We start from the raw sequence: 25,026 nt of genomic DNA on the forward strand, positions 1-25,026 counted from the left end.
GAGTCCAGAGCCCAGGCAGGGGCGGCTCAGAGACTCTAGGTCTCGGGACAGTGCTGCTCTTCCCTATCCTGAGTCCGGGAACTGCTATCTTCAGGTCTCTGTGCAGGACTGGATGTCTAATGTTGGGGCTACTCTGGCCACCCTGATGATGTAGAAAGGTCAGCAGTCTCTGCTTACCTTCTGTCCACTGCCCAGGTTCTACTGTGTTTATGACAATCTTATCCTATGTGGGTATAAATACATATGTCAGTTTTGAGACAGTTGTTCTGGTTAGCCTCAAATTTGAGACTGCCGTGTCTCAACCTCCTGAGTGCTGGGATTACAAGTATGTGAGATTATCCTGGGATTCTATTTGATTTTCTCTTTCTTTCTCTCTCTCTCTCTCTCTCTCTCTCTCTCTCTCTTTTTTTTTTTTTTTTTTGAGACAGAGTTCCTCTGTGTAGCCCTGGTTGTCCTGGAACTCACTCTGTACACCAGGCTGGCCTAGAACTCAGAAATCTGCCTGCCTCTGCCTCCCAAGTGCTGGGATTAAAGGTGTGTTCCACCACCGCCCGGCTTTTTTTTTTTTTAAGATTTATTTATTTATTATATGCATATAAGTATATACTGTAGCTGTACAGAGAGTTGTGAGCCTTCATCTGGTTGTTGGGAATTGACGTCTAGGACCTCTGCTCTTTCTGGTCAACCCAGCTCACTCCAGCCCAAAGATTTATTTACTTATTATATGTAAGTACACTGTAGCTGTCTTCAGATGTACCAGAAGAGTGCATCCAATCTCATTACGGGTGGTTGTGAGCCACCATGTAGTTGCTGGGATTTGACCTCAGGACCTGAAGAGCAGTCAGTGCTCTCACCTGCTGAGCCTCTCCAGCCCTCGCCCCCCCCCTCCTTTTTTTTTTGAGACAAGGTTTCATATAGCCCAGGCCGGCCTCAGGTTCATTATGTAGTGGAGGCTAGCCTCAAATTTCTGATCCTCTTGTTCCCACTTCTAAGTTCTGGGGTTATAGATGTAACCACACCCAGCCTGAGTATGTTACATAAACATACAGCACCCTGTACAATTTCAAGGAGTTCTGAAGCTCTGGTAAGGCTTGTATGAAGTGAAGAGGAAAAGATATATATATTCTAGATCTATGGGGTCAAACCCAGCCCCGGAGTCATCTCAGGATGCCCCCTTCCTCCTCTCCCTTACCCAGATGCAATGCCTCACCTTCTTTGTCCGTCAGCACCTCCATTCGCCCACTGAACATGGCCTTGAGCATAGTGTCATGCCGGGTGAGCGCCCGCACTGTGGTGTAGTACAGGGAGCCTCCTACATTGAGCTGCACGTACTTGTTGCCCAGCCCACCTCCCTTGAAGCCACTTATCTTGGGCTTGGCCCCCGAGGCTGGGCACAGACAGGTGTCCCCTGACATCTCCCGCTGCAGGTAGATCACCACACGGCAGGAGGTAGGCTTGGAAGGCTCTGCCGTGGTGGAAGTGGTCACAAGTGAGTGGCCTGCAGAGGCCAGGGCCTCATACTCTCAGTGCCTGTAAGCAAAAGGTAGAGAGAACACTGAAGTCAGCAGAGTAGAGGTCACAGGGAGGAGGGACAGCAGTGGGAATTCTGACACAGTTTACTTCCTAGATAAGCCCTTCCTCAGTGTACTGGTTAGATTCTTGTCAACTTGACACACCGGTCACCTGGGAGGAGACCCTTGATTGAAAAAATGCCTCTATCATACTGGCCTGGAAGCAAGTCTCTGGGAGCATTTTCTTTTCTTTTCTTTTTTAAAGATTTATTTATTTATTATTTACGAGTACACTGTAGCTGTCTTCAGACACACCAGAAGAGGGTATCATATCTCATTATAGATGGTTGTGAGCCACCATGTGGTTGCTGGGATTTGAACTCGGGACCTCTGGAAGAGTAGTAAGTGCTCTTAACCGCTGAGCTGTCTCTCCCAGCCCAGCATTTTCTTCATTAATAATTGATGAGGAGCAGGGGTGGGGGCACCATCCCGAGGAAGGTGGTCCTGGGTGGCATAAGAAGGCATGCTGGGGGCTGGAGTTAAGAGCACTGACTGATCTTCCAGAGGTCCTGAGTTCAATTCCCAGCAACCACATGGTGGCTTACAACCATCTCTAATGGGATCCAATGTCCTCTTCTGGTGTGTCTGAAGATAGCTTCAGTGTATTCATATATATAAAATAAATCTTTTTTTGGGGGGGGTTCAAGAGAGGGTTTCTCTGTATAGCCCTGGCTGTCCTGGAACTCACTCTGTAGACCAGGCTGTCCTTGAACTCAGAAATCCACCTGCCTCTGCCTCCCAAGTGCTGGGATTAAAGGTGTGCACCACCACCGCCCGGCCTAAAATAAATCTTTAAAAAAGAAAAAGAAGGGGCTGGAGAGATGGCTCAGCGGGTAAGAGCACTGACTGCTCTTCCGGAGGTCCTGAGTTCAAATCCCAGCAACCACATGGTGGCTCACAACCACCCATAACAAGATCTGATGCCCTCTTCTGGGGTGTCTGAAGACAGCTACAGCATACTTACATATAATAAATAAATAAATAAATCTTTTAAAAAAAAAAAAAGAAAAAGAAGGCATGCTGGGGGATGGAGAAATGGCTCAGCCGTTAAAGGATAAGCTCACAGCCAAAAATATAAGAAGGCATGCTGGTGCCAGGTGATGGTGGCGCACGCCTTTAATCCCAGCACTTGGGAGACAGAGGCAGGTGGATTTCTGAGTTTGAGGCCATCGTGAGTTCCAGGATAGCCAGGGCTACACAGAAAAACCCTGTCTTGAAAACAAAACAAACAAAACAAAAAAAAAAAAAAAAAAAGAAGAAGAAGAAGGCATGCTGGCAAGCCAGTAAGCAGCATCCCTCTGTGGCTTCAGCTTCAGTTCCTACCCCCAGGTTCCTGTCACCAGTTTCTTTTCCCTATTTCCCTCAACAAAGAACTATGACCTGGGAAGTGAGAACCAAATAAACTCCAAGTTACTTTTGGTCACAAGTGTTTTATCACACCAACAGAAGGTAAACTAGGACAGTGGGCAAAGGAAGAATGCTGCCCACGCTGTTCTCACAGTAGCAGGAGCCAGGTCTGGGAGCACAGTCTGTGCTCATCTCACCAGCTCCTCCAGGATCAGCTCTGCTTCCGACTGCAAGGAAAACCCTTAAAACTAGCTAAGTCGGATGAACAGATCTCCCTGGGATCTACCAGAATGGCTCCCGAAAATGTTTTTCCAAGATTCCCAGAATTCCAGACTAACCAACTGGGAATCTAGCCAGCCTAGGAGTTTCCCAGGAGCCAGGGGGACAGGATGCACTTCCTGTCTCAGGAGTAGCTCCCTCCAGGATTCAGGTTATCATCAGTCAAAGGAAGCCAGGGTCCAGGAAGGAAAATGAGTGTGGTTCTAAGAGAGCATGGGAAGGGCCAGCTGTAGAGGAAGCCAACCAGGGAGCTTGGCAGGAGTTACCTGAGCTCCCACCGGGTTTCCTGACCTTCCCCCTTCTTGGCATCAGCCCTGCCCCAGGTTCCTGTAATTGTCAACATTTTTCAAGGCAGAACAGAGATGGCTATTTTGCTGCTTTTCCTCAAAAGCCATTTTTCTTCCTTCCCACCAAGAATGGGAAGAATAGACATAATGACCCTAAAAATGAGTAAGCTCAAAACAGAAAGGAAAATACTAACAGTCAGAGAACTGAGAAATGACTAAAGGAAAAGTTGGTTCTTCTTCCTGGCTTGCTTTCAGTTTTTTTTTTTTTTCTTTTTTGGTTTTTCAAGACACGGGTTCTCTGTGTGGCTCTGGCTGTCCTGGAACTCAGTCTGTAGATCAGGCTGGCCTCAAACAAAGATCCGCCTGTCCCTGCCTCCTGAGTACTGATATTAAAGGTGCACCACCAATGCCCTCACAAGATCTTATTTTTGTTGTTGCTATTTACATTATAAATTCTAAACCTGTAGATTATAGATTGAAAGAAGTCTGAATGTAAAAAAAAAAAACATTGAGTCCTAGTTAGGAGTGATGGCGCATACCTTTAGACCCAGCACCAGGGAGGCAGAGGCAGGCAGATCTCTGAGTTCCAGGCCAGCCTCATCTACAAAGGGAGTTCCAGGACAGCCAGTTACATAGTGAGATCCTGTCTCAAAAAATACAAAAATAAAATAAAAATAAATAAATAAAAGCTGGGCAGGGTAGTGTAAGCCTATACAGAGCTCTATCAAAAATGAACAAAAGATTGCATTTTTACTGAACGTATACAGACTTACCACGGTTACCACCCCTAAACAGCATATGTAACAACTATTTGTATAGCACTATGTATCATAGTTCATACACTTACATAGTATTAGTATTATTAAATAAACTAGAGATGATAGAAGAAATTCAGGAGGGTCTGCATGGATTATATGTAAATATGACATTTAATGTAAAGGACTTGAGCATTCTCAGATTTTGGTATTTGCAAAAGAACCTAGAATCAATGCCACATAGACATGGAGGGATAATTGGATGATGATGATGATGATAGTGGTGGTGGGGGTATTTTTGAGATGTATGTCTATGATGTAGCACTGGCTGTTCAAGACCTTGATATACAGGCTAGGTTGATCTCAAACTCACAGAGATCCACCTGCCTCTGCCTCCTGAGTGCTGCGATTAAATGGCAGTGCCGCTGCTCCTGGATGTAATGTTTTGGCTTATCCAAACTACCACGAAGCAGGCCAAGGATGATTGGCGGCTCCCATTTATAATCCAGCACTTGGAAGGCTACGAAGTCTGGAACTACAGAGACCCCGTCACAAAGTTAAAAAAAATGAAAGAAGAGCCAGGTGGTGGTGGTGCACCCCTTTAATCTCAGCAGTTGGGAGGCAGAGGCAGTCATATTTCTGAGTACGAGGCCAGCCTGGTCTACAAAGTGAGTTCCAGGACAGCCAGGGCTACACAGAGAAACCCTGTCTCGAAAAATCAAAAAAAAAAAAAAAAAGAAAGAAGACTGTGTTGTACCTTATTTGGTAGAATGCTTGTCTAGCATGCATGAGGCTCTGGATTATAAACTAAATGTGATGGTCCATGCCTGCAATCCAAACACAGGCTGGTGGAGGCAGGAGGACCAGGAACTCCTCAACTACCAAGAGCCCAGGACCAGCCTGGGACACAAGTGACTCTGCCTGGAAAAGCAACCAGCCAACCAATCCCAACTATCATAGGTACTATTAGGCTCCTGGTGGTGCGCCTCTGTAATGCCAGCAAGCACTGCAGGAGACTGCAAGTGCAAGCCCTGCCTAGAAGACAGAATGAGACAGAGACCAACCTGGTCCAGATAGGAGGCTCTCTGTCTTTAAAACACACAAAAGAGAATATGGTAGTAATAAAAAGTCACATACTGAAGAGATGCCTCAGCCATTCTGAGCACCAGCTGATCTCCCACAGGACCTGGGTTCGATTGATTCCCAGACCTACCTAGCAGCTCACAATCATTTTGTAACACCAGTTACAGTGGAGAACAGGGCATCTGATGATGTAGTATGTCTTTTATGGGGACTGCACATGTGGCATAGAGAATAACATGTAGACAAAATACTCACACACATAAGATTTAAACAAACAAACAAACAAACAAACAAACAGGGCGGAGAGGTGGCTCAGTGGCTAAGAGCACTGACTACTCTTCCAGAGGTCCTGAGTTCAATTCCCAGCAGCCACATGGTGGCTCACAGCCATCTGTAATGATATCTGCTGCCCTCTCCTGGTGTGTCTGAAGATAGCAACAGTGCACTCACCACATACATTAAAAAAAAAAAAAAACCCAAACAAACAGATCTTTACAAAATTAAACATATCAGCTGTGCAATGGTGGCACATGCCTTTAATCCCAGCACTTGCGAGGCAGAGGCAGACGGATTTCTGAGTTTGAGGCCAACCTGGTCTACAGAGTGAGTTCCAGGACAATCAGGGCTACACCGAGAAACCCTATCTCAGGGAAAAAAAAATTTGTGTACTCCTCTTGCAATAGAGCCAGATACAGTTCTCAGCACCCACATCATTAGGTTCTCAGCACCCACATCATTAGGCTTACAATGCTCTGTATCCCTCCTTTGGGTGCTGCTGCTGCACACACATGGTACACATATATTTGCCCAGGCACACCCATGTACAAACAAAAATGTTAAAGAGTGAAACAAGTTTTGTGGGGCTGGAGAGATGGCTCAGCAGTTAGGAGTACTGGCTGCTCTTCCAGGATCTAGGTTCAATTCCTAGCATTCATATGGTAGCTTACAACCACCTGTAACTCCAGTTGTAGGAGTTCTGATGCCCTCTTCTGGTCACTGTGGGCTCCACACACATGGTGCACAGACAACACATGCAGGCAAAATCACCACACACATAAATTGCTAAAAAGGAACATGTCTTGGGGACAGTAATGACATGGTGGCCAGTACACAGGAAGAAGGGGGAAGATGGTCTGATGGAAAGCCAGAGAAAGCAAGTACTAGTCGACAGGAAAGAGCTGGGGTTTGTGGGAACTGCAACAGACTTTGGGAATTGGGAAGGCTTTTAGCAGGGGAGTGTGATGTGATCTGATTTATAGTTTCCAAGGACAACTTGATGCTGTTGGGGGTAGGGGGTGGGGTGAATGCAAAGGTACATGAGAGGAAATGGGAAGATCGGAGGAAGGAGTGGTCCAGGCAAGCGATGACAAAGGCTCAGACCACAGAAGCAATGCTGGAAACAGAAACAACAGCAACAAAAAACCCAAAGGGGAACACTCAGTCATTTCCTGTTATTCCTCATGTCTTACAGGTAAAACCCACAACACTGGCCCTCAAACAAGTATTCCATATATATCAGCTCGTTAAACTAAAACTTACCCTGAAGAGATTTCCGTATGTCCCTGGAATGGTCAGGGGTGGGGGGTTGTCAGGGGAAGGGTATATCGGTGCTATATTAAGTAGCATATCCTTTTGATGGCTTCTTATTTGCTTCAGTGATGGAATGCGGATGAAACGAACTCAGGAAGACTGACAGTAACACTAGAATGCTAGAACGGTGAGCGACTGGCTGCCTAACCTCAAAGGGGGAAAAAAAAATCATCCCCTCAGCAAGTTTTAGCAAGTTCCTCACATACTTTGTGTCCAAACCTCATTTCCCCAGAATCAAGGAAGCACATAAACACGTTCTGCCAAATCAAAGAAACTCAAAGTGACTAAGCTTGCCAACTGAGGAAGTCAAGTCCATGGTTAATCTATTCTTTTTCCTACAAAGCAGCCACTTAGAGTCCTAGATGACGTCAGACCAGATTCCACCCAGACCAATGAGTTCCAAGAGTCCAATGGCAGGTGACGCCCTAGAAAGAAATTTCTCAGAGGATGAAGTTTCCACTGATAGTTTCAGTGCTCTTTCCTCTGGACTTCGCCTGTACAGGATAGAGGGGTAATCCTGGGGCTGGGGACATACAGGTGTCTCTATGGGAACCTAATGCGAAGCCAAGCAGAACAAAGGGCAAACGATCGCGGTAGTTCAAAGACTTGGGGGTCCTAAAGGAAGGACACGAGGTACGGCGAGAAGGTGGGAAGGCTGATTTTGGCTATAAAGGTCAGAAATTGTGGAAGCGGCGCTTATGTTTCACCCAAAGGATCTCCTATGGAAATGGAGAAACATCCCGTGTCTCTTGTGGCAGTGTAGGCTGCTCTCCCGCCACACCCCTCCTCTTCTGAGAAACAGAGATCCATGGTGCCTCCCACCCCCAGAAGAGACCTGAACTTCATCCCCGCACGCCGTCCCGTGCCTTTTGCCCAGGACTCGGCAGAACCTGTCCTTCCCCTCTGCACCCGCACGTCTGGCTCTCACCGTCCGCAGGGGCGCCTCTCCTCTCAGCCAAGTGGCAAGCCGACTCCGTGCCACATCTGGCCTGCGGCTGCCTGCAATCTCGGCTGTGAGCTCACATCCTGCGCCCGCCGGGAGCTACAGCCCAGCCCTGCAGATCGGGAAACAGACTACAAGACCCGGCATGCATAGCGCGCCAGCTAGCGGTGGGGTCGAAAACCTGGTTTGACTTTCTTCTACTTCCGGGTTTGGGAACAAATCTACTTCCCGTGTCGTAGACCCCTCTCCCTGCGCAAAGGCTCCTGGGCCTAGTGGGCAGTTATCTCTTGTAGCATCTATTTCCCAGCAAGCACCGCGGGGTGGGCGGATGCTAGCGCTTCTGGTCTCGGGGGTGACGTGTGGCATTTAGGTCTTGTATCCGTGGCAGCAGCCGGTTGCGGTTACCGGTGAGAAGCTTCTACAGACAGTCGATCGGGCCGCAGAGCGCCGCCGAGACGGCTCGGCAGGTAGGAAGTGATTTAAAGTCGGGGAGTTGGAGGACTTGGGACCGGAGGAGGCCGATGTGACCAGGAGCTGAAGATTGGCAAGCCCTGGTCGAAAGTGGCGGTTTCCTTACCTCGGAATTTTTAGGGAGCGGGTTTACACTCAGTTCAGCCCGAGAGCGTGGCTCCCCGGGAACCGAGGTTCAGACATTGCAGGAGATGACTTAGTCTGACAGCCGCGCCATTTGCCCAGTCTTTTCTGACTGTGTCTACGCCTTCTCCAAACCCCACAGCTACAACTATTTGTAGTGCCTGCAGAAGAGAGCCAGGGAGCGTAGAGCCAGACACAACCCTCATGTCTAGGAAACTCAATCCCAGGTCCCTGTAACATATTTGTGGTGGGAGTTAGGGGTGGGCTGGGGATCTGATAGTCTGCTGTGTACCATTTCCCTGCAACTCTTTCTTACGCATCTCCTTAAACTGTCCTTTCCAGCCATACACTCTGTCCAATCCAGATTCATGGCAATCGTGTTTGGCTCTTTTCTTCACTTTTCTCCAAAATGCTGCATTTAGCCTTAAGCATTACTAAATTCTATCAATTCAGACATCATCTGATCTCTGAACTCCCGTTCGGCTTCAAGTCTTTTCTTCTGTTACAGCCTACTGTTTCCACATGAATTCATTCATTCCGCAGACATTATCAGAGTGCCACTTACCTGCAGGCAGCCTGCTTAGAGATGCTAGGCTCACAGTGAGAAACCTGGAAGGTACTCCTCTGTGCTGCTTTTCCCAGTTCCCTCCATTTGATCAAGGCAGTGATCTTTCCAAGTCTGATCGATAAACACTGCTGAAAGACACTGCTAGCTGTTACCATTAGAAAAAACCCAAGTTCATTCCTGGGCATCGAAGCATTTAATCATCCAGCTATTGCCAGCTGCCAACCTAGCCACATTGCTCCCTCTTGCTCTTTTGATCCCAGGACCCTTTGTGTCAAATTCTTCTGCCTCAGGATGCTCCCATATGCTTCCTGTGCTCAGACCGTCCCTCTCCCTTCTCGTAGAATTTTTTTGTTTTTTGTTTTTTGGTTTTTTTTGGGGGGCATGTTTAGGTTTCAGATTGTTTTTCCTGAAGGCTTTTTTGTTGTTGACCTCTCTGCCCACTTGAGTTATGTCCTCCTTGCTCATATTCTGATTACAGTTTGTGTTTATTTGCTTACTGTCTGTCTGGAGGCACTGTGTTCACTCTGTCCTTGGAGCTGGGATTCAACAGTTTTTTTTTTTTTTAAGTGTATGCTAATTCAGAAGATGGTAGAAGTTCAAACAAGTGTTTGCACTCTCATATGAACTATTCCATTCCATAGTACCTGGTTCAGTCTCTGGTATCTCTCTTTTTTTTTTTTTTTGGTTTTTCGAGACATATATAGCCCTGTATATAGCCCTGGCTGTCCTGGAACTCACTCTGTAGACCAGGCTGCCCTTGAACTCAGAAATCCGCCTGCCTCTGCCTCCCAGGTGCTGGGATTAAAGGTGTGTGCCACCACTGGCCGGCTCTGGTATCTCTTAAATATTCACACTGTCCAAATAGAACAACACAGGAAGACTTTTTTTTTTTTTTTTGAGATAAGGTCTCCTGTAGCACAGGCTAGCCTGGAACTCAGTATGCAGCCCAGTTGGGCTAAATGTGTGTCAGTCTTCCTCTGACACAGCGAGTTGCTAGGATTAGAGTGACCATTCCTAGCTTTTAACTCAAATTTTTAAATTCATCCAGTTTTGTTTTTTTTCTTTTTGGTTTTGTTTTGCTTTTTCTATCATTTCAGGGCATGCATTTGAAAGCCTTTTGGGGAACTTAAACAGGGATTTATGACTGTGCTATGGCTCGCAGCTTAGGCCAGATGCACCATAGTAAACTGCAATTGTCTTTTCTCCTTGCTTAGTGATATTTCTGTAAAATCACGTAATGCAATATAGTCCTTCAGGTTCATGTGTCTGTTTTCCTCCAGCTAAGCTGTGCTGCTCCAGAGCAGGCACCATGTTGCATTCATCTTTACGCCCAGCATCTAGCAATGTCGGCATGTAGTAGGCACTCAAGAAATGTATGTTGAATGAACGATGCCTGTGACAAGCAACTGGACTTTGCTCTTTCCTGACCCTTGCTCCTATGACATACCTCCTGATTGCCACTATCACCCCTTCAAAGCAGACCTTCTCTAGGGAGCCTGGAAGGGAAGCAGGTGAGGCTGAGAGATGGGGGCAGAGAGGATGGGGAGTATGAGGAGGGCTTGACGTTGATATCTGGGGATTGGCGTGGGCTGGGGTGGAGCCTGGATCATCTCGGTGTCTGGGATGAAATTCAGGTTGGGGCTGGTTTCTCTGCAGTGATGGCCAAGGACATCTTGGGCGAGGCAGGGCTGCACTTTGATGAGCTGAACAAGCTTCGGGTGTTGGACCCAGAGGTTACCCAGCAGACCATAGAGCTCAAGGAAGAGTGCAAGGATTTTGTGGACAGTGAGTATATCATTTGGATACTCGGTGTCATTCTGCTTTGAGCAGTTTCATTATTTGACCTTGACTATTGCTCTTGGGTCTGCCGGAATGAAGTTGCTTGCTCCTTGGATTAAGCCTGGTCTCTGGATTCCTGTGTCCCCAACCTTCTCTTGCTTGCCCTCTTACACTGCCTTGGAGTCCCACATTTAGTGCCAAGCAATGGGTTTGGACTCAGGGAGGAGGGAGGTATTTTTAGATGTGCTGGGATGTTTTTTTTCTTTTAGCAACCTTAAAATTCATGTTAAAGAACTATGACTTGGCCAGGCAGTGGTGGCGCATGCCTTTAATCCCAGCACTTGGGAGGCAGAGGCAGGTGGATTTCTGAGTTCAAGGGCAGCCTGGTCTACAGAGTGAGTTCCAGAATAACCGGGGCTATACAGAGAAACCCTGTCTTGAATACCCTCCCCAAAAGAAAAAAGAAAAAAGAAAAAGAAAAAAAGAATTATGACTTGGAGGTGGGAAATGAAATTATATACTGTGACGTTACTTCTTGGTGGCAGGATGTGTTGTTTAGAGTTAGAGGTGGTGACTTAGGTCTCTAGGAGCAGCTCAGCAGTGCTGACCTCTGGGCTACTGATCTCCAAGAAGCCTTCTTTCCTAGTGGCTAAGCCAGCCCAGTACCAGTGGGAATAGCCAGATGGAGCTAGAGCAAGGGAATTTTCTTTCTTTTTTCGAGACAAGGCCTCAATGTGTATGTTGTATGTTGGCCTCACACTCATGATTCTCCTAACTTAGCCTCCTATTGCTGGGATTCCAGGCCAGTGTCATACACTCAGCTGAAGTAAGAGATTTCTGGGCTATGGTTTCATGACAGGTTGCTTAGTGTCTGTTCCCAGTTTAGTAGTTGCTGCATGCTGTGGCCTTCTCTGGACTTATTTTCATAAAATAAAATGGAGTTCCAGCATACCAAGAGCATTGGAAAAGCAAATGGGAAATGGGGCACCTAAATGACATGGTTACAGGTGTGAATTCTCATACCACCTTTTACTGAAACTCAGTGTTGAGTCTGGCTAGTCTAGAGTCTGCACTTGTGTTCTGAAAGTCCTTTCTCAGAAAGGTAGAGTTGGGTCCACACTGCAGTCTATGTTCAAAGACTAGTCCTGGCACCTCTCCTGCCATAGATCAAATGGTGGGAGGCTCAGGTTAGTGGGCATCAGACTGCTGAAGCACAATTTACAAGGGGCAGTTAGGTCCACCCTCCCTACTTCCAAGGGATGCTAACAAGAATGTTTTGTTCTTTTCCTCAAAGAAATTGGCCAGTTTCAGAAAATTGTTGGTGGTCTAATTGAGCTTGTTGATCAGCTTGCCAAAGAAGCAGAGAACGAGAAGATGAAGGTAAGATCAGCAGTTGGTCCTGGCCAGAAACCCTGCTTATTATATGGATGGTGGGCTCATCTTTTAAAAACAGGCATTTAATAAGAGGTGCCGGCCAAGTTAATGTGGTGAGCTTATATGCCAGTATCCTTTTAAGACTTTATTTCAGTGTGAATGAATGTTTATGCACATAATGCGTGCATCAGCATCTAAAGGCCAGAAGGTGTTAAATCCTGAAACTAGAATTAGAAATGTTAGGTTGTGAGCTGCCATGTGAGTGTTGGGAATTGAACCCAGGTCCTCTGGAAATATACTACTTTAATGACTGAGCCATCTCTTTAGTCGCCAGTTTTTGTTTTAGATTCATGTATGCATGTGTACCACCTTGTGTCCTTGGAGGTCAGAAGAGGGCATTGGATCCCCTGGAACAAAGTTAAGAGTTGTAAACTGCCATGTAGGTGCTTGCAGAACTGAACCTGGTTCCTCTGCAAGAGCAAGAAGTGCTCTTAACCACTGAGCCATCTTTCCAGCCCCACCAGTACATGCTTGCCATTGCACCCTTTGATCTTCATGGTAACACTGGTGGGTGTTTTTACCCTCCTTTTAAAAATGAAGACACAAAAGATTGCCTGGTACAGATGACTTGGTAAAAGGCCCAAGACTAAATGATGCCTCCCAATAGGCCACTGCATACACTTGCAGGCCGGACTGCTCGTGCCGTTTCGCACCAGGTACTTTGGGATCGGTAGGTTAATAGTCATGACTAACAATTAAAACCATGTCCTTTCTCTCTTGGAGGACTTAGGTGAGTTTAAAACCACACCTTCTTTGGTAATGTTTCTTAGGCCATTGGTGCTCGAAACTTGCTGAAATCCATAGCGAAGCAGAGAGAAGCCCAACAGCAACAACTGCAGGCGCTGATAGCAGAAAAGAAGATGCAGCTAGAAAGGTAAGCAGTCATGTTCACTGCGGTCTCCTTTTCCCTTCTCTGCCAGTTGGGCTTTCCTCACCATTTCCAAGGTAGAGCATCTCACTGGGTGTCCTGAAGACTTTAAAATTTGATGGGAAAGTGGGGACTTGGTTAATTCCAAATGGCCTCCTGTAGTGTGAGCATTGGTTCTTATAACAAGGACTGAAGCCACCTCCCATGCCTTCCCTAGGGACAGAGGTTCCTCCTAGGTGGCCCTAAATAGGGCTTTGCTTATTTGACACTCTGGCCCTGCCTTCTCAACTCACGGTTTCTTGCAGCTGTTTAAAGCTCTATATTCTCAAAGAATTTTGTTTTTCATTCTTTTCAGGGCTTCTAACAATTTTGTTTTTCAGGTATCGGGTTGAATATGAAGCTTTGTGTAAAGTAGAAGCAGAACAAAATGAATTTATTGACCAATTTATTTTTCAGAAATGAACTGAAATTTTCAGTTTTATAGCAGGAAGGCAAAAAAAGCACCCCAACCAAAAACCTGTGTACCCTTCCAGTGATTTGACTGACATACGTCATGCAGTGTGTTAAGGGGGCAGCTGGTAAACAGTGCACAGCCACTGCTAGTGGCCAGGCAGTACAGGGCCTCATCTCTTGACCACTCAGCACACACTCAGTGTCTGTAAACTTTTTTTTTTTTTTTGGTAAATTCACAAAACTCTCAAAAAAAAGCAATAAATACCATCTGCAAATGGCTGGTGTTTCTTCTGTGGTGCTATGGTGTGCATTATTTCCAGCCCCTCCCCCAATCCACACAACAAACCAGGCAGTGAGCAGCAGCTACCTTTATTTGGACCAGATACATAAGTCAGACAGTAATGACCACAGCAATATGGCTTATGAGCAGAACCAGCACTGCCTAGCACCCAGCGGTCTGTTTCTGTAAGGAGAGCCAGTGGAGCAAACAGCAGCCACTCACTGGACAGTCCAGTTACCCTCACTCTGGATAGACTAGGAACGAGAAATCTATGTACTAGGGAGCCCAGTGGTGTGAGATGCCGGAATGGGACATATGAGAGCAGTTCATGGAACCAGCACCAGAATAACCCAGACCACCATCTGTTCAAGACAGAAATATAGAAATGGAGGTACCTTCCTTCCACTGTAACCCATTTCTGGCTTGGACTCATGTAAGGCTATAATATGAAGGTGTGGGCAGGAAACCATGTTAAAAGGTGCTAGAGAGACAAAATACTGCTCATTTGTTGACTCAAGGTTGAGTTGAGGACTTGGTCAGGAGCTAGCCAGCTTCCCATCTGTCCTTTTTAGCAGTGCTTTAGTACCATTTTGCTGTAACTTGGTCACACCCCTGCTGATGGCCTGTTCAGCCTTTGGAAGGTAAAGGTTTGGCACGTCTCTTGCCACTATCTTGTTCGTATGCACTACTGTTGATGTTTCAAATGCTGCTGAAATGGGTTCAGAGCAGTTTCTTGTTTTGTCCAAAAGGCAACTGTGCTGTGGGATCTTCCCCACCAGGCTAGTGGCTGTCCCTTATTTTTTCTTTCTTTTCTCCTCATACTTGTAGTAAGGGTTCCGAAGCATGAACAGGAGGAGTATAAGGGGGATTATTAAATAGGGGGCATAGACACCCATGAGGGTCAGCCGTTCACGGAAATTCTCAGGTCTTTGTCCCTTGAAAGCAACAGCTTTAGAGAAATCCTCAAACAGAAATGTATAGAGGATTGGAATTAAAGTTGTTATGGTGTGAACTGCATAGATAATTGCAGGGATTCGGATCCACCGGCAGCTTCCTGAAGCAGAGGAAGAGAAAAAGGTAATTAGGTTAAGAGGTGACTCCAAGGGGGACATGCTCTGCCTCATCAACCCTGCTTGTCTGCCCCCTCAGTTCCATGGTGAACATCAGGTGTAGCGCTGCTCAACAGGTCAGCTTACAGGACCTATCCAGTTCAGGGAGGATAAGGGTTGGCATCTAGCTCGGTAAACAGAAGCAGCAAACAGTTCAGCCAGTCTGATCTAAAACCCAGGGGGAAGGGAGCCCAGCCCCAGAAAGTGATTCACATGCAGAACCCCAGTGAGAAAGAGGCTTTTCCACTCCATGAGCTTAGTTTCCAAGGACGGGCATGGCTACTTCATAATTACATGATGACAAGTAGGCATATATTTTTTTTTTGTTTGTTTGTTTGAGTTTTGCCTGCATGTATTTAGTCCTGAGGCCAGAAGAGGGTGTTGGATCTCCTGGAACTGGAGTTCTAGAATGGTTATAGGCTGCCACGTGGGTGCTGGAAACCAAACTGAGGTCTTTTAGAAAAGCAGTTAGTAGAGTTGGGAAGGTGGCTCAGCTATTAAAGGCTAGGCTCACAACCAACATACAAGAGCAGCCAGTGTTTTTAATTGCTGAGCCATCTCTCCAGCCCCAGGAATAATTTTTAAATGAGAAGTTAAGCTCTTCAGGGATTAACTTGATACTTCCTGCTCATGAGGCAATGTACTAATCTAGGTGGAAAGTAAAGAAGGCCAAGGATAAAAGAAAATATATTTGTGAGTAGTGTTTAATAAAAGAGAACAAGTCTGTCCTTGGCCTCAGGTTTTATAGGAGGGACTTTTAGATAACTGAGACAGCCCACCTTAGGATATCAGCTGACCCTTGTTTGATGTTCCCTGGTGACATATATGCTGGAGGATACTAGATCCTTCAAGCTACAGGGGTTCACTCTAAGAGATTTCTGAGCAACACTAGGATTTCGCACATTGTACCAACCTTTGAAGAAGGCATATGCTGCGATGGGAAAGAAAGGCAGCTGGAACACAAGCTCACAAAGCAGGAAGGACTTGAACCACACTGGGGGTTCCTGCATCAGAGGGTCTTTGAACTCCTTAGAGTACCATCGCAACAGGTTGCTGAACTGAAAGAGACAGGGTCACAGTGAGTACGGCCTTGTGGCCTACACTGCTCAGTGGCTCCAGTGCACCAATGTCCTTGACTAAGAGTTCTTGTGCAGTCCTGGTGGCAGCAGTCACATGCTCTGCTGGCTCTTGCATCTGCAGCACTGGCTCCCCCTCTTTTTTTTGTTTTTTTGTTTTGGTTTTTCGAGACAGGGTTTCTCTGTGTAGCTCTGGCTGTCCTGGAACTCACTCTGGAGACCAGGCTGGCCTCGAACTCAGAAATCCTCTGCCTCCCAAGTGCTGGGATTAAAGGCGTGCGCCACCACTGCCTGGCTTTTTTTTTATATATATTATAAATAAGTACACTTCAGATGCACCAGAAGAGGGCGTCAGATCTCACTACGGGTGGTTATGAGCCACCATGTGGTTGCTGGAATTTGAACTCAGGACCTTCAGAAGAGCAGTCAGTGCTCTTACCTGCTGAGCCATCTCACCAGACCCACTGGCTCCCCTTTTACTACAGTTCCTCACGGTGTTTGTGACCTCCAACCATAAAAGTACTTTTGTTGCTACTTCATAACTGTAATTTTGCTACTGTTATGAATTGTAATATAAGTATGTTTTCCCATTGTCTTAGGTAACCCCTGTGAGAGACTCATTAGACCTCTAAAAGGGTTACCACCACAGGTTGAGAACCAGGGGCTTAGATGGTCACTAATAAAAACTTACTAGCCATAATTCAAATGTTACCTTCTCTGCACAGTAAATTTTCCTTTCCAGTCCCATCTTAGTGCAACTGTACATTTGTTCCTAATTCTGTGATAGCACAAACCGAGGCATGTCTATTCCTCTACCAATTTTTGGTAAGAAAACAAAAAACCTATCCTGACATTTTCCCTTTCACAAATATATATCCAAATCCAAAAGCTAGATACTTCAAATGCAGAAACCAGTTGAATTTTCTTGGAGGGAGGGCAGAAGGAAGTAAATCTAACCTCTGGAGACATTATGGACATTTGAATCCTAATGTTACAAATAAGTTTATTTTCATTTATCTTTTAAAAGAGCAGCTGGGTATTTGTGGAAGAACAAGTACAGTACATCTAGGTTTGCAGGGCTGAGTTAGCAGTCCGGCTCTAGCTCCAGCCTCACCCTTGCCATCAGTCAATCAAAGGCTGCAGGTACAGGCTAAGGTGCTTACAGGCGAGACTGCAGCTGCCCAAACTGCTTTGCGGGAGCCAGAAGCTAGGGCCTGTCGAACTTTGTTTTGCATCCTGAATCCAGGCCATCCTCAGTTACATGGTCTAAGGCTAAACTGGGCTACATGAAATCTTTTTTTTTTTTTTAAAGATTTACAGAGTATGAGTACACTGTAGCTGTACAGATGGCCGTGAGCCATCATGTATGTGGCTGCTGGGAATTGAACTCAGGACCTCTGCCGGCCCTGCTCCCTCCGGTGTAATTCACTGTAGCTGTCTTCAGATGCACCAGAAAAGGGCGTCTGATCTCATTACGGGTGGTTGTGAGCCACCATGTGGTTGCTGGGATCCGAACTCAGGACCTTCAGAAAAGCAGTCAGTGCTCTTACCCGCTGAGCCAATCTTGCCAGCCCAATGAAATCTTGTCTCAAAAACCAAACAGATTAACATTACAAAAATAGCCTGGAGGTGGCAGCCTTACACCTTCAAAGCCAACTAAGATTGGGATATGGTGGATAAAGGCAGCTACCGTGTGTTTATATTACAATGGAAAATCTAGAGATATTTTTGGTGTTAATTTTTAATCAAAAGATAAAGGCTGTTAGCTGTGGTGGCACACAGTAATCCCAGCACTTGGAAGATGGAACAGGAGGATCAGGAGTTCAAGGCAAGCCTAGTTGGAGGCTAGGTCTGAGATACAGGAGACCCATCTCAAAAACAAATGTAATAGCAAAGACAGGCTGGCCATTTAAGCTCTTGTTACCACGTGGGCTTTGAAGCATCCAGATGCTGTGGGGGTCATAGGCATCAGCACACAGCTTTGATTCTTGGCAATGCCCCCCCCCGCCCCCGCCTCCTGAACACTCTTCAGGGCAGTAAGGTTGGGACAGTAAATGTTAAGTCAGCCCTCTCCACTTCCTCATCTGTAAATTTAGCAGGTTAGACTATCTTTTCTCTTTGCATTTTTTTTTAAAGATTTATTTTATGTATATGGGTACACTGTAGCTGAACAGATGGTTGAGCCTTGTGATTGTTGGGAATTGAATTTCTAGGACCTCTGCTCCCTCAGGTCAACCCCGCTCACTCAGTCCCTGCTCGCTCCAGCCCAAAGATTTATTTATTATTATACATAAGTACACTGTAGCTGTCTTCAGATGCACCAGAAGAGGGCGTCAGATCTCATTACGGATGGTTGTGAGCCACCATGTGGTTGCTGGGATTTTAACTCAGGACCTTTGGAAGAGTAGTCAGTGCTCTTACCTGCTGAGCCATCTTGCCAGCCCCTACATTTTGTTTTTTGAGAACAGGTCTCTTTAGCTGAGACTGGCCACTTCCCAGGGTGCAGGGAGTAGAGCTGTACATCACCACAGCTTCACTTTACAATGGCAGCTTGGGAAGGTCCACTTCAGAGTGAAGCATCTGAATGTCACTGTAAACAATGTCTAAGGTCTGCACAGACATGTGCTGAAAGGCTGCAGCATAAGATCAGCAAAGCTGACAGCCCACTCTCAATCAGTTGGAGCCCATAGGGGTCTACCACGTATCTACTGCCACAACAGCCTGGACAGCGGGGTGGAAGGACTTCAGGAGTTAGAGGCCAAGGCCTGGCTCTAAGCAAGATCCGTAACAGCACCATACACAGTGGCCTGTAGACCAGCACCTAGCACAGATGAAGTGCCATGCACACTTTGTGTGACGGCGGTATTTGAGGCGTAAACTTCAAGGAAAGTCAGTCTCCTGCCTCCGCATTGTTGCCTGGCACCCCAAACTCAGAGGTAGCCCAGATATGTCCTCGTACTTGTGTGCTAGGGGCCCACCAAGATATCATTTCTTAACAGCTAGTAAGAGAAAATTCGGACATTGCTCTCTGACCTTCACCAATGTTCCAACGTCCTAGTCAAACCCTGGCTTGGATTGTTAAGCCATTCTAACTAAAAATTGCCTCCAACATTGTGGGTAGGGCATTAAAGCTTACAGAAAGAGAGACAGCATAGAGCAGTCAGCATTCAGGAGTCGGAATTCAGCATTCAGACTCGCTAGCACTCGGACTAAAACTAGAACTTAGGTAGACATGGGCCCGGGGGGGGGGGGGTGTACAGCACCAGTTGAGAGAGTGAGCATTCGAGATTCGAGCATTCAGCATTGAGCACTTGAGATTCGAGCTTCTATTCTCCTGACTGGTGCACCTGCAGCCCCCTGGACTCTGGCCAGGCCCATGTGGCCAGAGCCCGGGGGTGCTGCACCAGTCCAGAAGAGATGGCTGCTGTTTTAGACCTAATGTGTTTTAGATGGCCTCAGAGGTGTACCTCAGCTACTGAGCTGCCAGATTTTTTATTTCTCTTTTGCAATGATTGTAAAAGCCTCATGTCATTTTTGAGAAATATACTCAGACCTTACACCACTCGTGTTGAGTCTGTTTGTCAAAGCCGAATCCCGTGCACACCTGGCCAGAACCCATCGTCCCTCGGAACAAGGGACCCCGTAAGAAACCCCAGTCCGTGACAATGAAGGAGGCTTACTTGTCCAGACCTGAAGATGCTCCAATTTAACACTACCACATGTAAGCATGCAACTGCTCATCATCATCATTTAAGCCCAAATGATGAAACTTTTATTTTTAAAAGTTTCTTTTTAAGTTTTTTCTTTTTAAAAGAAAAAACTCCCCTTTTACACAACACTCCTACCCAGAACACATCATCTCTCTCAACTCATGGGCTACAATTCTGCAGACCCACATCCTTTTCTTATTTTAACAGAATGGGTTCACTCAGCTGCAAGAGACACTACAAAATCTTTCCTTTCTGTTTAAACCCAAACTCAAGTCTTTTAACTGTCTCATAATGGTTTTTAGCTCTTGTGATTTGATTGAAACAACAGAAAAAAAAATATTAGCTTGCAAAATTCAGCCCAATTACTGAGGCCTTCATTTTTAGGGGAAAACTCTATAGATAGTAAGTTTTAGTTATTTATTGTTCTTTGGGGGAGGGTGTAAATTTCAGCTTTGCTAATTTTAGAGATGGTCTTGCAGTTCTAATCTCAGGTATCATTCAAGACAATCTGAGCCGGGCGGTGGTGGCGCACGCCTTTAATCCTAGCACTTGGGAGGCAGAGGCAGGTGGATTTCTGAGTTCGAGGCCAGCCTGGTCTACAGAGTGAGTTCCAGGACAGCCAGACCTATATAGAGAAACCCTGTCTCCAAAAACCAAAAAAAAAAGGGCAACCTGAGACTGACTCAAGTCATAGACTATTATTTTCTTCGTGGAAAAGCAACAAAATCATCACTCCCTCACCAAAAGCAACAAGAGGAGAACAGGGAAGACCTTCAAGGCAGGGTGCTACAGAATTATGCTTTTGGTAGTCAACAGTAGAGATGCACAGTTTTGAGCCAGTACATTAAAAAGGCAGGGCCAGCAAGATGTTTCTGAGGGTAAAGTGCTTGGTACACAAACCTGTTAACTGGAGTTCAATGTCCAAAACTCCTACAAAGGTGGAAGAAGAGAAGAACTGACCCACAAATTGTCTTGTGACTTCCATACATGCATGCAGCATGTACTCCCACACACAGTAATAACATTTCAAAAGGCAAAAGAGGGGGGCTGGAGAGATGGCTCAGCGGTTAAGAGCACTGACTGCTCTTCTGAAGGTCCAGAGTTCAAATCCCAGCAACCACATGGTGGCTCACAACCATCTGTAACAAGATCTGGCGCCCTCTTCTGGAGAGTCTGAAGACAGCTACAGTATACTTACATTAAATAAATAAATTAATTAATTAAAAAAAAACAATTAAATCAAAAGGCAAAAGAAGACAAAGGTAAAGAGCTAGCCATGAAACCTAGCACCATGTGCATGAGACATGTGACTAATGCTACATCCCTAATCTGGAAGCTGTTGTAGGATATTTGATCACACTGTGATCCCCCAGGTTGTATTATTTACTGAAAATACTGTTTCTAGTTGTGGTAGGTCAGCACTTAGCACACAACTTTAATCCCCCTGGCTGGAATACAGACACCCTTAGAACTCACCCAAACAATTAAGGTAAGTTTAGTTTGTAGAAGAAAGTGATATCTAATTGAGTGGCAGACAAAGTGATGAATCAGAGAAAGATTTGACAGAATAGGATGTGCTCAACTCACATGGGGACGAAAGGGAAGCTGCTTGAGATAGAGCAGAGAGAGAAAAGAGGAAGGAGAAAGGCAGTTTTACAGGGAGAGACTGGCTGCAGAGAGAACAAACTAGAAGCCAACCAGAAATCAGAAAGAACTAGGAAGGGTGAGCTTATTCAGCAGCAAGTTTCAGAGGCCTAGATAAGACTGTACAGAGGCCAGAAGCTTCCAAGACTAGGCCTAGGCTAACAGATAGAGGCAGTAAACGTTTACTCTGAGGTGACAATTACTACAGTGAGAATAAAAGTGACTTAACAGGAAGCTTAATAAAAATCCATCAGATCGGGGCTGGTGAGATGACTCAGTGGGGTAAGAGCACCAACTGTTCTTCCAAAGGTCGCAAGTTCAAATCCAGCAACCACATGGTGGCTCACAATCACCCATAATGAAATCTGATACCTCCTTCTGGTGCGTCTGAAGACAGCTACAGTGTACTCATTTATAATAATAAATAAATTTAAAAAACATTAAAAAAAATCCATCAGATCAAATAGAGATTGGGCATGGTGAAATGAGCTTTAAGTATTCAGAAGGTAAAGGCAGGAGAATTCTGAGTTTTGAAACCCACCAGGTCTAGATACTGGGTTACAGGACACCTGGAGCTACACAGACACTATCTTGAAAAACAAGTAAAAATGTTTAAGTGGTGGCCTATATGATGCTGGTCACATTCAGTTGTTCCAGGAGTGGTGAGCAAGGATGGGTTCGAGCAGTCATAAGGTAAACCAGAAATTGCCAAGAAAGCAGAGTCAGGCTTTTCAAAGCACTGAGGCCCTACTTCAAAAAAGCTGTCACTCAAGCTAGGTGATGCCTGTAAATCCAATACAGCTCAATTGGTGAATTCAATTTTTTTTTTTTTTTTTGAGACAGGGTTTCTCTGTGTAGCCCTGGCTGTCCTGGAACTCACTCTGTAGACCAGGCTGGCCTTGAACTCAGAAATCTGCCTGCCTCTGCCTCCCAAGTGCTGGGATTAAAGGTGTGCACCACCACTGCCTGAATTGGAGGTGAATTCATTTTTTAAACAAAAAACAAAACAAAACCCAACCAAACAACAAAACAAAACCCAAAAACAATACCAAAGGAAAAACAAGGGCTGAGGATAGTTCAGTATGCAAAGCCCTGGGTTTATCTCCACTGCTACCAAGCCCCAAAGAAATGGTGACTCTCCTTCACCGCTACAGCTAGTGCAGAGTTTTGATGGCTCTTTGTAGTTTTCAGACCCTTCTGTGACAGCAGACTGACAGCGCTCAAAGATATGTCCTAATCCATGTCCAACAGGACCACAGATGTGCAGAAGGGTGTTCCAAAGGGAAGTTTTCCTGGGTTACATTATGGGCCTAATGAGTTACAAGTGAATACAGATGAAGTCGCAATAAGATGGATGACCTGCAGAGACTGCAGTGAAAGAGCCACAACCAACAAAAGACCAAGACATGCAGGTCAGCGGGTAGACTGTGGGCACAGCGAGCTTGTGGTCTGGAGTGTGATCAACAGCTCTGCAAACCCAGCCACCGAACACTGGTGGCCACTACAAAACTGGAAGAGGTAAGGAGCACAGTCTACCTTTGAGCCTGAGACCTCCCATTCTAAATTTCTAACCTCCAAGCAGCCTAAGAAAAGGCTGGGGTAAAGTAAGCCACTGCATTTGTTTTAGAGAAGTGAAACACAACTGGATACACACACACACACTGTTTAGGGGCTGGGATTTGAATCCAGGGCCTCATGCATGCTGGCAAATGTTTTTTACCAAGGAGCCACAGCCTTAATCCTACAATCTCTTGAGTTTACAATCTAAAGCTGTGGCTACATACAAGTGGTATGTTGGTTATGGCCTGGCCTGAGGTCCTCTTGCAATGTACTAAAATGAACTATTACTATTTTAAGGGGGGGGGGGGGAAGCAGGATCCATAGGGCCCTCAATATGCCTAGATAGGCAGCCAGTTCTTGGGAAAGCAGCTCCACAGACCGGTGCTCTTGCCACATACTACCTACGAGTTTCCCTCGTAGATCAAAGGTCTTCCCAATTATGTGGTTCACAAACAAACCAAAAAGAGACTTAAGGGAGTGGGGGGTGACATTGCTGATGGTGTCACTCCTAACTCTGTTGAGTAGGTGACACTTCCAGTGTCATGTCCTCTCAGAGGACACAAAGCACATGCCATTTTGCAGACACCATAGAGAATTTACAGATTTAAGACTAAGAACTGCCCTGCAAAGAAGTAACATTTAAAGAGCATTTCAGAGGTAAAAGCGAATCTTTAGGTGGATAAGTCGGTCAGTAGATTGGAGAAGCATGCAGAAATTCTATGGAAGTTTACAGATCTAGATGAAGTGGGGCGGTCCCTTAAGTTTGGGTCAAAGAATGTTCTCCACTGCGCAGGGAACAGTAGCTCATCTTCAAACAATTCAAACAACTGACTTGAAAAACCGGCATTTCCTCAACTGCTCCCCAAGCTAGATCCAGGCCCAGAAGGAGGTGTATGAATGCCACGCAGCACTAACCAAGGGCTAAACCCCTTCAGTCATTTTCTTCTACACGGGCTCCCCCACTCCTGCCCCCGCCCCGGACTACATTGGACTTTTAGAGCCCATTCAAACACAACAAGTGACAGACACTGGTTCACCCAGGGAACTTCCCTCAGCCACCTGCCGTATGTGGAACCATGGGAGCGAAACACATCCAGGCAAAGGGTTTGCGAAAGTTTGGAGGGTTCACAGGGCTCGAACCCAGGACCTCGTAGGCATGCGCCCTACCATTGGGCTGCACCCTCAGATCCGCTCAGAAAAGAACAAAGCAGGGGGTCAACGGCTTGGGACAGCCGGCTGGGGCCGAAGTCAGGCACGGAGCCAACAGAAATCAGAACAGCCACGTGGAGACCCCTGAGCCTCACCTCCTGCGGGTAGAGTTCGGGCGGCAGCACCGCCTGCAGGTCGATGAACAGCGTGATAGGGATATGCGAGACGAAGTAGAGGCCCAATAGCCACTCGACGCAGCGCCTAGCGGTCTGGGCCCCCATGTTAACTCCCGTCAGTTGGGACACGACTGCCACGCCTGCGCTGGAAGCCTGCGACGTGGTTGTTAGAAGCCCCGCGCCCGCGCTAGGGGCCGCGCTGTCCCGCCCCCAGCTTACACAGGCCGTGCCTATTGGTCGAGGTGGGAAACAGAAGCGGCTCGCGAGTGGGCGGGGGCCAGCGGGTCCCGCCCATATACCCGGGCTACAGTTTGAGTGATGGCCTACCAGCTGTTTCCATTGGCTGCTGGGAGGCCCGCGCGAGGGGGCGTGGCTCCGTGCCGTCCACCTCGGCGGGTACGCGTGCGCAGCGTGGGGCTGCGTCCGCTGGTGTTTCCTGTGTCTCGTGTCTTTCATTCACTGGGTTCTGTTCCACGTCGGGCCCGCGGCCAGTGAAGCCAGAGCTCGCAGTGGCGGTTTCTGAGCGCTGCGAGCCGGGCTTTCCAGCTGGCTCCAAAATCACAGCCCAGCCCACAAATAATGACTTTATATGATGGGCCCTGATAGATCTGGGACAAGATGGGGGCTGCCATTCGATGACCATAGGGGACACAGGAAGTGGGTTCAAGGGAAAGGAATTCGGTGTGTGCTTGTAGACACTGAGCAGGATTAAGAGTTGGGTACTACTAAATATGGAGCACTTGCCTAGCACTCAAGAAGGCCAGAGTTCTA

General features: G+C 46.6%; 3 protein-coding genes across 4 annotated transcripts in view; 1 reads left to right on the forward strand and 2 right to left on the reverse strand.

Annotated features, from left to right (window-relative positions):
- The window catches only part of Tnfaip1 (TNF alpha induced protein 1), a 14,829-nt gene extending 6,831 nt beyond the window's left edge, over positions 1–7,998 (reverse strand). The window contains exons 1-2 of the mRNA XM_031351533.1: positions 7,841–7,998; positions 1,211–1,530 (exon numbers count right to left, since the gene is read on the reverse strand). Of these exons, the coding sequence (XP_031207393.1) occupies positions 1,211–1,415 (205 nt within the window). The 5' untranslated portion in view covers positions 1,416–1,530; positions 7,841–7,998. The remainder of the gene's footprint in view (positions 1–1,210; positions 1,531–7,840) is intronic.
- Positions 7,999–8,113: 115 nt separating this feature from the next.
- Positions 8,114–13,829, forward strand: Ift20 (intraflagellar transport 20). Of its 2 annotated transcripts, XM_031351536.1 has the most exons (6): positions 8,114–8,322; positions 10,298–10,528; positions 10,674–10,802; positions 12,091–12,176; positions 13,001–13,104; positions 13,479–13,829. In XM_031351536.1, the coding sequence occupies exons 2-6, from the start codon at positions 10,456–10,458 to the stop codon at positions 13,558–13,560; spliced, it is 474 nt and encodes a 157-aa protein (XP_031207396.1). In that variant the 5' UTR covers positions 8,114–8,322; positions 10,298–10,455; the 3' UTR covers positions 13,561–13,829. The 2 variants fall into 2 exon arrangements, with proteins under 2 accessions (XP_031207396.1, XP_031207397.1); XM_031351537.1 differs by lacking the exon at positions 10,298–10,528 and having other exon boundaries at positions 8,122–8,322; positions 13,479–13,585.
- Positions 13,830–13,906: 77 nt separating this feature from the next.
- On the reverse strand, positions 13,907–24,478 carry Tmem97 (transmembrane protein 97). Its single transcript, XM_031351535.1, has 3 exons — positions 24,235–24,478; positions 15,854–15,998; positions 13,907–14,885 (listed from the first exon to the last, which is right to left on the reverse strand). Exons 1-3 carry the CDS (start codon positions 24,358–24,360, stop codon positions 14,626–14,628), a joined length of 531 nt encoding a protein of 176 aa, XP_031207395.1. The 5' UTR covers positions 24,361–24,478; the 3' UTR covers positions 13,907–14,625.
- Positions 24,479–25,026: the final 548 nt, after the last annotated feature.

This window comes from Mastomys coucha, unplaced genomic scaffold, assembly GCF_008632895.1.
Source record: "Mastomys coucha isolate ucsf_1 unplaced genomic scaffold, UCSF_Mcou_1 pScaffold5, whole genome shotgun sequence".
NCBI classification, from domain to species: domain Eukaryota; kingdom Metazoa; phylum Chordata; class Mammalia; order Rodentia; family Muridae; genus Mastomys; species Mastomys coucha.